This window comes from Carcharhinus amblyrhynchos, chromosome 8, assembly GCF_965287045.1.
Source record: "Carcharhinus amblyrhynchos chromosome 8, sCarAmb.v2.hapA, whole genome shotgun sequence".
NCBI lineage: Eukaryota > Metazoa > Chordata > Chondrichthyes > Carcharhiniformes > Carcharhinidae > Carcharhinus > Carcharhinus amblyrhynchos.
This window is the reverse complement of record NC_137331.1, coordinates 48682224-48695275: the sequence shown is the minus strand read 5'-3', so window position 1 is coordinate 48695275 and position 13052 is coordinate 48682224. Positions and strand designations below refer to the sequence as shown.

Sequence of the window (13052 nt, the reverse complement as noted above, 5' to 3'; positions counted from 1 at the left end):
GCATGGAAAATGAAGCTACCCTGCACATCTTTGGACAGAGAGAGGAAAGTGGAGCACCTGGACAAAACCGATGCAAACATGGGGAGAAATTGTAAAACTCCACACAGGTAAATAGCTGAGGCCCCAGCACCGACCCCTGGGGCACTCCACTAGTCACCATCCGCCAATCCGAATAGCACCCATTGACCCCCACTCTCTGCCTCCTATTTGACAACCAGTCCTCTATCCACGCTAACACCCTACCCCCAACTCCATGCCCCCTTACCTTCTGCAATAACCTCTTGTGAGGTACCTTGTCAAACGCCTTCTGAAAATCAAGAAAGACCACATCCACCGGCTCTCCTCTATCCACCGCCCTAGACACATCCTCATAGAACTGGGTTATGGGGAGAGGGCGGGAATGTGGAACTGAGCCAAGACAGAGCAGCCATGATCTTATTGAATGGCGGGGCAGGCTCGAAGGGCTAGTTGGCCTACTCCTGCTCCTATTTCTTATGTTCTTATGTTCTTATGTCACCCAAGGCCAGAATTGAACCTGGGTTCCTGGCACTGTGAGGCAGCCATGCTGACCATTGTGCCACTATGCCCTCCCCAACATTGAGGGTGTATCTATACCACATGGTTCAAGAAGGCAGCTTATCTCTACCTTCACAGGGTGATTAGGGATGGGCAATAAATGCTGACCTAGCTAGAAATGCCTAGAAATCATGAATGATTTTTTTAAAAATTAAGAATATACTTGCACTGGAGGCAGTACAGCAAAGCTGTTCATAGAATTTAATATTAGCTTTTTGAGCTGTATAAAGACAAGCTGCAAACATCCATTTTACTGCAGAACCATCCGAACAACATGAGAAAGACACCCTGAAACAGGAACTGCTTTCTCAACAGGGAGACGCTGAGGAAGGTTTCCAGAAACAGCTATACTAAATCACACTACCTGTAGTATAAAAGCAAGTTACTGTGGATGCTGGAATCTGAAACCAAAAGAGAAAATGCTGGAAAATCTCAGCAGGTCTGGCAGCATCCGTAAGGAGAGAAAAGAGCTGATATTGAGTCCAGATGACTAGCTTTGACAAAGGGTCATCAGAACTCAAAACATCAACACTACCTATAGTCACTACCTGCAGTACCTTAAAGGCGAAAACAGGAATTTTTACTCACGCCAAGGATCTGTTCTGCCTGTTGAGTCCACTTGAAAAAGTAACCACCGAGACCCCAACTACAGAAGCCATCGCAACTGCTTCAATTTATTTTTCTGCACTTGAGTCACACCTGCTTGAGGTGGCTTTGCATACCTTTGTACCTACATTTTTTTTTTATATACTGAGGGGGATCCTGCAGGCTATTTGCATCTGGGATGGAGCTCATTTTGTAGGTAGAGATGTATTAGAGAAGGGCTCTGTTGACACATTTAAAATATTACAATTTTTAGTCTGAAGATAGGATTATTAAAAAAATTTAAACATTCAACACAAATCAAATCCTTTCTCTAATGAATAGGATGAGCTGAAAATCTGCTCCCAAATCTTTGTCATAGCAATTCTACATCTGTCTGCTACAGGAGCTGAGTGGCTGATCCTCTCATTTTACTACTTCTGCTTTGGAAGAAGGACATGATCATTCATTCCATGAAGTCAGCACTCAAAATGTAGGAAACTGGTTCAAACTCATTCTCCATTCCATAGTTCCAAGATGTTTCAAATCAAAAACCTGGCTCCAATCTGCCTAGAAAACAGCAACTTCCGGTTTGAATAATGTAGCCAGGGGCCTGGTGATCTGTCCTTGAGAGGCTAAGTAATTTTAATATGATAACGGGGTTGCAATCCTCAGATTTTAGAAGTCACATTCTGCGCTCTCTCGTTTCTTTCTCTATGAACGGTATGTTTTGTTGTATAGTGCACAAGAAACAATATTTTTCACAGTATATTAATACACGTGACAAAATAATAAATCAAATCAATTTAAAATCAAATCACATCAAACTTAATGGTCACCAGCCTGGTTTCTCAGCGCTGGGAAAATCAGACAGTTAAAGGGAGTTAAGAAATGCTGGATCCGGCAGGTAAGTGATTCCTCAGCTTACAGAACAGGAGGAGTAGGATTTCTTTCTTAACAGATGAGAGAACACAGAATTATAGAAATATAAAATGGTTACAGTACAGAAGAAGGCTATTTCGCTCATTGTGTACCCATCAGCTCTTTGCACAAGAAATTTAGCTAGTCCCACTCCCTTTCCCCATAACACTACAACTTTTTTCTTTCCCCTTCAAATGTTTATCCAAAATCCTTTCAAAAGCCATGACTGTCTTGACCTCCAACACCCTTCTAGATTGTAACCACCTGATAGGTAAAGACATTTTCTTCATGTTGCATTCGGTGCTTTTGTCATTTACTTTGTATTAATGAACTTTGGTTTTTGACCCTTTTAGCAATGGGAACAGTTGATCAATATCTATTATGTCTAGACCCTTCATGACTTTGAATAGCTCTTTCAAATCTCCTCTCAATGTTCTCTGCTCTAAGGAAAGCAATCCCAGCTTCTCCAATCTGGACAAGTAAGTCCCTCAGCCCTGGAATCATTCTTTTAAATCTTTACTGCATCCTCTCTAGAAAGAATGTGAAGGCTTTAAAGTGCAGTGCCTACTTGAAGCTGAATCAGTGTTTTATAAAAGTTTACCCTAACTTCCTTTTGTACACATAATTAATTGAATTCAAATTCCAACAGTTACCATGGTAGGATATAAACCAATGGCCTCAAAGCATTAGGCTCAGGTACTGGATTGTTAATCCAGTGACATTGCTCCAACACCTGCTTTTGTATCCTCTAAGGTTTAGAGGGAGGGGTTGCTCAAGGGAGTGGGTTAATTGTGGGAGCTGGTGGAGAAACCGAGAGGAAAGCAGGTGGGAATCTTGTCAGAGGGAGAGCTTCTCGCAAGAGGTTCTCATGTTGGGGTGTGTGGGATTAATGTTTTTAAGAAAGGCTGATGTAGGGGTTGTGAACATTAGAGAAGGGAAAGGTACATTACTGAGGAAAGTTGAAAGAAGCTTTGGAAAGGGGTGGGGGAGGAAGGAGAATTGGAGATGAAGTTCTGGGATTTTAAGAGTGACTTTCCGCCATCTTCCCACCCCTGACAATGAGTTCTGGTGCTGTTTCAGGTAGGGTAAAACCTGCATCATATTCTGCACCCTAAATTTCTGGGACATAAACTGTCCAACCCTGTCCTTCCAAAGTGTGCTGGTTAAATTTACCTGCCTTGATGTGCTTCCCTTCCTGCAATTGGCCTACCCGCCCCTCTGTGACCTCTCAACTCCGGTCCCAGCTATGGCCTTCAACATCAGACTTTCCCCTTACAGCAGCCAACCAGCTTCTCAATGTGGCCAGCTGCAAAATAATTCAATTCTCTACTTACCTAGGGCTGTTTTGGTGCTGTGCAAAGTATGGAAGTCTACACAATGATTCAAAAAGGGACCTACAGGAGAAATGGCACAATGTTTAAAGGGGATCTAGATCTTCCCAGATTTTATATATCCAAAGTGGCATCATCTTTATGCTGACACACTTCAGACCAATTGCCATTGCTATCTCCACCTACTTTATCTTATCTTAAAACTATCCATTTAGGGTTTAGTTGTGTGTAGCCATGCTTTTTAGCCAGTTCTCCTTTAAAATGTATTTTGCATAATTGCACATATAACATATTTATCATAGAATAAGATGCTATGTACCCTTGCAACATAGATGCCAACCTTAAGGCTCAGTTATTACAATATTCCCCATGCAACTCCCCCGTTAGGATTGTGTTAGAATACTCCTGTCACCTGTATGATCGACATCACCTGATATAGAACTCAATCCAAAACCACATTCTTGGCCCTGGACTACCCATGAGCAACACCAATTGGTCATCTATACATTATAAAAGGTTTGAGAAGTCCAATATTAACTATCACGTTTTGTTACCAGTCTTAGTTTGTGTCACACTTGAATATAGGAAGAAAGACAGTGACTTTTTACTTGTTTTTCCCCACTCTTTTTGCATGCAAAGAGCCAAAGACTGACAAAAGAACAAAGAACAAAGAAAGTTACAGCACAGGAACAGGGCCTTTGGCCCTCCAAGCCTGCACCAATCATGAAAATTCAAATACAAGCTGCAATCAATTTAATGGAAATCATTCAGCAACAGGAAGCACCTTCCAAGTGAGGTGTGCCCAATACCAAATCTAATTTACCTTAGGATGCATCTACTTACAATAATGAGACCTTGTGCCTTAATGGATTCAGCTATTTTATACACAGCTGCACATTATAGGTGATCATTTTATGTATTGTTAGGGAATCTGTATCTTTAAGTATAATTTATATGCTTTGCCCCTGGTTGAATGATATATAGGACACAGATCAGTCCAAGCTGAGCAGTAGCAGTTGATGACTCCAGTGGTACAGAACAGGCAAGCTGAAGAAAGCAGAATGCAGATACAGAAGCTGAGAATAGATTGCTGCAGCTGTTTCTATGTACGGAAGGTAACATTGAATCTAAACCAAACTAATATCTTTAAGGAAACCTGCCATCCTTACCTGGTCTGGCTACACGTAACTCCAGAGACACAGCATTGTGGTTGACTCTCAACTGCCCTTCCGCAACCAGGGATAGGCAATAAATGCTGGCCAACCAGTGACACCCATGTCCCATGAATGGAAAAAAAAGCAATTTGAACAGGTTCTGCATATGTATATCTTTTGCGGTGAAGAATGTACTCATGTAACTCAGGACAATTATGCACTGCTGCCAGCTGGAGATCACATTAGCTTTTAGAGGGAGGGAAGCTAAAATTCCTCATGTGGAAGAAACAATTTGAAGGACATTATGACGAGAGTGTGGTTACCAAAATCTGAGGACTGCTAAGTCAATTTGCATGATCTGTTTTTGTTGTATCTGCCATTTAATGTGCACTTTATAGCTCATATTTGACTACAACTTGCCTCTTAATCCACGTTTAACTCTTTTGTTCTTGATGTTAGTGTACAGGATAGATTGTAATTGACATTTGATAGATTGCTTTGTTGACACTAAAGTAAAAGTTCTTTTGTTTTAAACCATGGAATCTTGTGGCTTCATTCTTTTAAAGGGTTGGGATTTTGCACTTCCTCTTTAAAAAGGTAATGATTTGTAAAAATGTTACATGATGCAATATATCTAGAGTTGTTATGGGGAGAGGGCGGGAATGTGGAACTGAGCCACGACAGATCAGCCATGATCTTATTGAATGGCGGGGCAGGCTCGAAGGGCTAGATGGCCTACTTCTGCTCCTATTTCTTATGTTCTTATGCAGGCCTGAAATATCCTTCAATTCACTGGAAAAAAATACCAGTTGAGATCTGCTAGCTACTTTATTTTAAAAAATGTCCATAACCATCTTTATAAAAGGATGATCACAACTGGGTAAAATTAATTGAAAATCTATGCTATTTAATACAGCAGATTTACAAAGTACACATTTTAAAGTTTATTTATTAGTCACAAGTAGGCTTACATTAACACTAAAATGAAGTTACTGTGAAAATCCCCTAGTCGCCACACTCCAGCACCTGTTCAGGTACACTGAGGGAGCATGGCCAATGCACCTAACCAGCACGTCTTTCGGACTGTGGGAGGAAACTGGAGCACCCAGAGGAAACCCACGCAGACATGGGAGAACATGCAGACTCTGCAAAGACAGTGATCCAAGCCAGGAATCAAACCCAGGTCCCTGGCACCGTGTGACAGCAGTGCTAACCACTGTGCTATTGTGCTGTTCTAACTGATGCAAACCTGCAGTCGAAAGAATGTTTGAATTAATAATATCAATACATAAATAACACAGTTAAGAAAATATTTTCCTAAAAAAAAGCATGTAAAAGTATTTTTGGGGTTTTAAGGGTATCTAATCGCAAGAAACCAAAAGCAGCGGTATGGAATAATCCAATTACTTCAGTGATGAAATAGACGAGCTAGATAGATTTTTGAAAGACAGGGAGTTAAGGATTCTAGGGAGCAGACAGGAAGGTGGAGTCTAGTCCACAGTCAGATCATCCATGCTCCTAACTTTAACATTCTGAAAAGGAATTCATAAATACATTTTTTTTCCCCCCAATCAACACTGTCAATAAGGTGAGGAAACCCCACGTGCCAGGCCCTTTTTGAGCAAATATGAGTCAGCACTTCAAAGAACAGATCTGAATGAGCTAGAAATAACAAAATTTCTCACCTCTGCATCTTTCCTCTCCACATGCTCATTTTCACCCAGCTCCTTTACTAGAATTGGTGGAGGATCACCTTCCACAATCATTATCTGTTCCTTTGAAGTGCTCTGCTGATTCACTTTCGCCTTGCTTACTGTTGCATATTCTGCACTTGTACCAGCAAGTTCTGGATTCTGACCTTGCACCGTGATATTCAAATCCACATTTTCTGACTGAACATAAATTTCATTGATCACACTGCCAGATTCTTCTTTTAGCTCCTTTACTGTTTCATAGAGAGAGTCTTCAATGACTATATCTTGAGAAGAACTGTCCTTTAGCACCTCATAGGGCTCATATGCTGCATGGGAGATCTTGCTTTCAGTCACTTCTGTAGATTCAGTGTTTGGTACTGAATCATTCCCAGGTATTTGTGGTAGTTCTCTACTCTGAGGGCATTTTGAAGACTTACAGGAGCTATCTTGTTGGTTTACTGCAATTGGAAGCACTGCTTCTTCAGAAGATTGAACAGTTGCACTCTCATCTGAAAGAACTTTCAAAGAGAAATTAAAAGAATCAACGTTATTATGAGACATGTAGCATTCTTTGCATTTGGGTAAACATTGCTCCAAAATCTAACAAGCAACATAAAGCAACTATTGGTGCAAGTGAACAGAAGCATTCAATTAAAAAGTGCAATGTGATGTTTTTGATACAAAGAGTATCAGAAAATAGTAATGACTGAAGAATCAACGTTTTGGCAAACGCAAGACAAAATTTTAAAACTGTATTCCCACAAATGGACATGTACTTAATTAGATGAACTAGGAAATCATCCCATTAAAAATTGTTTAAGAAATGAATACTATGTAATTAAATATTAATGTGCATAACTGTTCTAGGGTTGCATCAGGCCAAATAAGAATGTTACTTCAAATGCCACTAGATTAAAAAATGTTAATTATGGCTTACCATTTCCATTTGCAAGACTGTCAGTGTGACCATTTGCTGGCTCCACATTTCCACAATTCATGACTGTATAGCTTTTGGTCTCTTTTTCTGAAGGCTATAAAAAGACTTGCATAATTAGGGTCATGTACTGATTTTGAAAAAGTTAATTTAGATTCTATATTAAAATATTATTATTCAAAGAAGTAAACTTAGTTTTGAAAGTGTCTATGTCAACAATGGTTCGACTCTTCGAGTTGCTCTGGTATTTTTACTTGCATGATTCTTTTTTCTCCTTCATACCAGCTCCATAAAATCTGAAAGAAAATAGGGTGCCTGAAAAAAAACTGCAGAAAAATATCTTGCAACACAGGAACATAGCCGATTCACTTCCAGATTCATGTGTGTGTTCAGGGTGTTGTCAATGATGTGGTTACTTTAACAGATTTATGTGGCTCTGAAATGTTGAAATTGTTCCCAGGAAATTAAATGTTTTAAGATTATGTTCCACTAAAAGATCCGTTTAACCACTGAAGGAAAACTTTAAAAAGAAAACTATCTCCATTTTTACCATTAGAAAATACTTCTATGCAGAAAGGATAGAAGTTGTTCAAAACCCTCTTTTGCAAATGTTATATTTAAAATTAAGATCCATAAGTTTTTGTTAATCAAAAGTATTGAAGGATGTAGGGCATTTATATGAAATGATCTCAAAGGTTCAAGGAGACCTCCATATGAAAATAAAGATATGAAGTAGTATGGTGCCGCAGGATATAAATGCTTATAATTCTCGATGTGGCAAGCCTAAAATTAAATCTGTGACGAAGGAAAAAAAGATTGCCTGGACGTGTCCTCAAAGGAGGAGACAAATGATGGTGAATCATTTTGTTTCCTCTTTTGTTCCTAATAACTGATCTAAAAATGATGCTCATCAAATACTAAGCACAGGTCATTTGCTCATCCTCTAGGTTGGGAAAAAAATTATGGTAGCCAGCGCTAATTAACGGAGAAAATAGAAGCGGAGACAAATTTAAAAGAAAAGCTTTAAAAAAAATTGGCAGCATTTTAAGGTTAGAAGCAGATGAATGGCACCTATCAATCATTGCAATGGTGTGAGCTTTCACATTGTGACTTGCAGATATTGGACAGTCAGAATAGGGCAAGGTCGATAGAGGATCGGGAACTGTGTGAGCAGGGCAACCAACAGTGTGTCTCCTTAACTAATCAGACTGAAGGATTCTTACTGAGGCATGTTGAGTCCAAACATGGAGGTGTACAGAAAGCAAAATAACGAGAGAATAACGCAAAATGTGAACTCTGTTTTCTCTCCCTACTGTTACTGCCAGGCCTGCTGAGTTATTCCTAACATTCTCTGGTCTTGTGTGAGAAGGAAAGAATGATGGATAGAATTGAGAAAAACACTGATTTTGATTTTTCTTTTAGAAAACATCTAAAGAAAAGCAAGCATGTGCTTTTAGTGAAAATGGACGTCATTTGGATTACTCCCTAACACTGAAAAATATGGTCCAACAAAATCATGATAAATTCAACTTTTTCTGGGAGTATTCCTCGCTAATTAAAATATTGAGAATCCTCCAGACAAACTAAAGTTAGCACTTACATGTAAATGGTTGTCAAAGCAAGATGGTTATTTTTGATGGCTACTTTTATTATATCCTGATAGATTTTGAAAGAAATTACAATACGTACCATTCTCATTAGATTCTCACTGATCCCATTCGGCTCGGCAATGTCCAGGTGTCTGGTAATAGAAAGGCATTTGCAACATTAGGTCATCTATAGATGGCATATGATATGTTTGAACAAGACAGCAGGTTTTCTTAATAGCAGTTCCCTTCACTCCTCATTGACCCATGACATTTGAGTGATTTGCACATTAAAATGAAATATGCTCGTTTGAACGCTCTATAATGTATCACAAAGTGCAACCTGAACATATCAGCTGCACTAATGATCCCAAACCACCTTACAAAGACGCTTTATAGACCAGGAAAGATATGTCCAAAATAATAAAAAGAAGCTGTCAACATTGCTCCAGAGTTCATCTTTGGGAATTGTCTCCTGCATGCAAGGTCTTTAATCACTTTTCATGTCAGTGGTATCAGATAATTCAATCCACATTTTTTAGAAATGGTTATATTGTCAATTATCACATGACTGGTGGTGATAAGGAACTACAAAAAGCCAACACTGTCTATTGGGTTTTATCCTGAGACTGACTATTCCCTGATATTAACATAGTAGCATTTAATTGCTGCTGACCATAAACACATCTGCAGCCTGAAGCACTCCACTTTCACTTGAATAACTGCAAGATATTGCAAAGCTGAAGAGTTATTGGTATTGCATCATTAAATCTCCCACAACACAAATACAGTACAAGTTTTGGAGAGTGCGCGGAACAGATGGATCATAATGTGTAATTGTACTGATGTTTGAACATCCGATTTTACATTAGGCATAGCAAGAGGCCGTATATTGGTCTGAAAATAAAAACATCACATTTTCTCTCTCTCTTGTAGATGATCACATTGAGACAGGCTCATAACTTAAATAGATTATAAGACGCCTAAATTTTCTTTTTAAACTACTTGTCATGAGTTACATAGCTGCCCATTCTAATAAAGAAAAGAAATCCGTTGGTTTCTGACAATCCAATTTCTCAGCTAGATAACAGGCAGGGACAATACAGCTTGTCCTCAATTTTCCTGGGCTATGGCACAAGGAAGAAAAGTAAGGTCAAGGTCCCCATTTCAGATTGTTAGCTCAAAAAGCCTTCAGAAATGTCTTCAGCACATGCTGTGGCCTTGTTGTGATAGAGTGGTTAGCAAATCTGGGAGCTATACCGAAGGAGTTTGGGCTCCTAACAGGTTTACCCACGGTAGACAGGTTTCAGGCGAGGGGCCAGGCTAACACAGCATCTTGTCTTCCACCCCGTAAAACAACATCAAGTTACAGGGATGGTGACAAATTCCACGACAATATCTAGGGATGCAATGGGGAACCCCAGCTGACCTGTTAGCAATATGATAGCTTTAAATGAAAGCCCAACCAGGGAAGTCAGGAGATTGATCAGAAGTATTTTGGGGCCCAAAACAACAATATGTCTTGTAGGGTAGAATGGGGACTTTACACGGGGCGAGGCACAAGCCATAGGACAAGACAGGGCCTGATGGAGGAACATTGTTGCAGCCTTATGTCCCACCTGGGACAAGGAGGTTAAATTAACTAGCTAACTTCAGAGAAGTGAAAATATTGAATGGAATCTAAAGAATATAAAGTAAATACTGCACTGTTTCATTCAGTACTTGGTAATATATTAGTGCACCACTTTATTATTAATAGCAGATTTTTCTTTAAAAAAAGTGACTGCAATCCCCCAAATGGTGGGCTTGTGGCAGCTGGATAGTTAAATTGCAGAAAGATCACCAGTTTTAATGGCAGCAGGAGACCGTTTAATGATTAGAGTTTTTGGCAGGTGACATGTCTCCAATTTAGCAGAATTTCTATTTTTTCCCCTTAGTCAGCCAGGCTCCCTGGGAAACCATGCAGATGAAAAGTGGCAAGAAAGGCTCGATCTGTCGAAAAAATGCCTTCTCAGGCCAGGTGGAGCACTAGAGCAAACCACACTCACTTTAATCTCCCTCCAACACACCATCCCATCACTGAACCCACCCTCCCATGATCTCCAACACATATCCAATCTAGTCCCAATCTTCCCCCTCCAAACTTCCCACTCCCATGATCTCTAACCGTAACTTGCAGTAAATTTATCTTGTACAGGTAAAGACTGGAGCTTTTTCTGAAGCATTGGTGCCTTACCAGCAGTTGTCCATACTTGATTAAATGGAAAAGTCTTGGCTCACCCATTTGAAATTAATCTTAAGATTGAGCTTTAATCTTAAGTGGAATCTACTTATAGGACAGATCATGCAATGCCTGAAGTCTGGGCGATCTAAGCACTGAACAATTTCCCCCACTTCTTGGTCCATTGTGTAAAATGGGGATCATACAGCAATACACCTGAATGATCATACCCAGGTGATATTTCCACAATGTCCTGTATCAATACATTTCAAAATACTATTCTACCATATTTGAAATGAGCTTGCTATTATGGCAGAATTAATGAATGGGGTAGATAGTTGTCTAAATTTGCTATTAGGATAGCACAATTAAAAATATCTGGAACCATTATTATGTACCTCTAAATCTCACATTTTCTTTATCTCTCTACATGTTGTATAAATATTATTATTCATGTTTTAAGATAGAATTTTGCACTTTTGCCAGTATAGAAAACGTCAACATCACTTAAGAAGCAGTTAATGAATAAGTTACTCAAAGAATGCAGATGTTTTGCTGGTTCATAATTTTTGCATGGTAATTGTGTACAGATTATTCATATGACATTCTAAGAAAATATACACAACTACACAGTGGAGGCATTCTCTATGCCCCACTGAATATAGCTCCTTCAACTGGAAGAGTGGAGCTCTGAAAGAAACCAAACACTGGTGCCTGTTCATGTCTGGCCTCCAGCTGCCACCATCCCAATTCTTGCTTCTTCTTATTGTCCAGGCATTGAGTGTTCGGAGAGAATCCCAGATACTGAATAATGCAATTGGACTGTGAGAAGGTCCTTTAAATACATTCATCACCTAATAAATATAAACACAGAGTATAAAACTATTGAAATTAAACCCAAAATCAATCACTGGAATATTGAGTGCTCTCCAATGTTTATGCTCCAGTGGAGACTCCTCTCTTTTCTTACATAAATCTTTTAAGGTTAGAAAGGACTATAACGGGGCAGATTACATTGTGACTAAGCCAAACTGGCATTTGCAGTACTCTACCGTTGTTCCTTTGTTTTGTTACTTTCTAGTCCTTGGATGTGGGCATGGCTTGCAAGGCCAAAATTTGTTTATCACAAGATGACCCTCTTCTCCCACCACCCAAAATGTTGGTTGTGTCCTGCATCCTTGAATGACTGCAGTCCACACCACTGCAAGATGAATTAGAGAATTCCAGAATGCAAACCTAGTGACAAAGCAGGAATATGATCCAAGTGAGGACAATGAGGGTTGATGGGGATGTGGTGAGTATTCCATCACATGCCTCATGTGAGAAGGTTGACAGGCTTTGAGGAAGTCAGGATGTGAGTCGCTCATCATAGAATCTGCAGCCTGTTCTGCTTGTAGCTGTTTTAGTTTAATATCTACCCTAAGGTGTTGACAGTCGTGGGAATTGGGTTAACAATTACTAGGCACCAGGGAAGCTAAATAAGGACACAGGGAAGAAGGTATTAGAAGGATAAGCTGTTAGGGTGAGATTGAAGACAGGTGGGAGAAGGCTCATATGAAGCATAAAAACTGGTGCGGAGCTCTTGGGCTGAATTGCCTATTTTTGTACCCTAAATTCTATACATGTTTAAAAAACCAAAATGCCTACTCATTTAGTGCCAATTAGGAACAACCTGCATTGATTAATTCAGTTATTAGCTTTCACAAAAATAATGCACCTTCAGTAAAATGCTGCTCTTAATGAATCCTAATATCATGACATGCAGATGTTTTACATCAGGGGATGCACAGACCTTAGCAAAAAGTCAACCACAAGTTTTTAAATAATCAGGTTGCAGATGTCAAAATCCATTTAGATTCTGGGATGCACTGTAACCAGAATATCATCTATTGTAAAGTCTGCACAAGCAACCTCAAAACAAAGGGAGTTGTAGGCTTGCTACACACAGCTTTCAATTTCTGTTCAGGGCAGATTTCAAGGGCTGCTAATAAATTGCTAGACAATTACTAGAAGACAGCCCTTTCTAGGTAAGCCTTTTAATTTTGTGTTTGTA

The 13052-nt window shown here is 39.5% G+C and overlaps 1 protein-coding gene across 5 annotated transcripts in view; it reads right to left on the bottom strand.

Moving 5' to 3' along the window:
* The window catches only part of pag1 (phosphoprotein membrane anchor with glycosphingolipid microdomains 1), a 165865-nt gene that overhangs the window by 25779 nt on the left and 127034 nt on the right, over window positions 1-13052 (bottom strand). For all 5 annotated transcript variants that reach the window (XM_080194042.1, XM_080194040.1, XM_080194041.1 and 2 more), the window contains 3 exons: window positions 8882-8933; window positions 7196-7289; window positions 6250-6776 (listed from right to left, as the gene is read on the bottom strand). In XM_080194042.1, the coding sequence (XP_080050168.1) occupies window positions 6250-6776; window positions 7196-7289; window positions 8882-8933 (673 nt within the window). The remainder of the gene's footprint in view (window positions 1-6249; window positions 6777-7195; window positions 7290-8881; window positions 8934-13052) is intronic.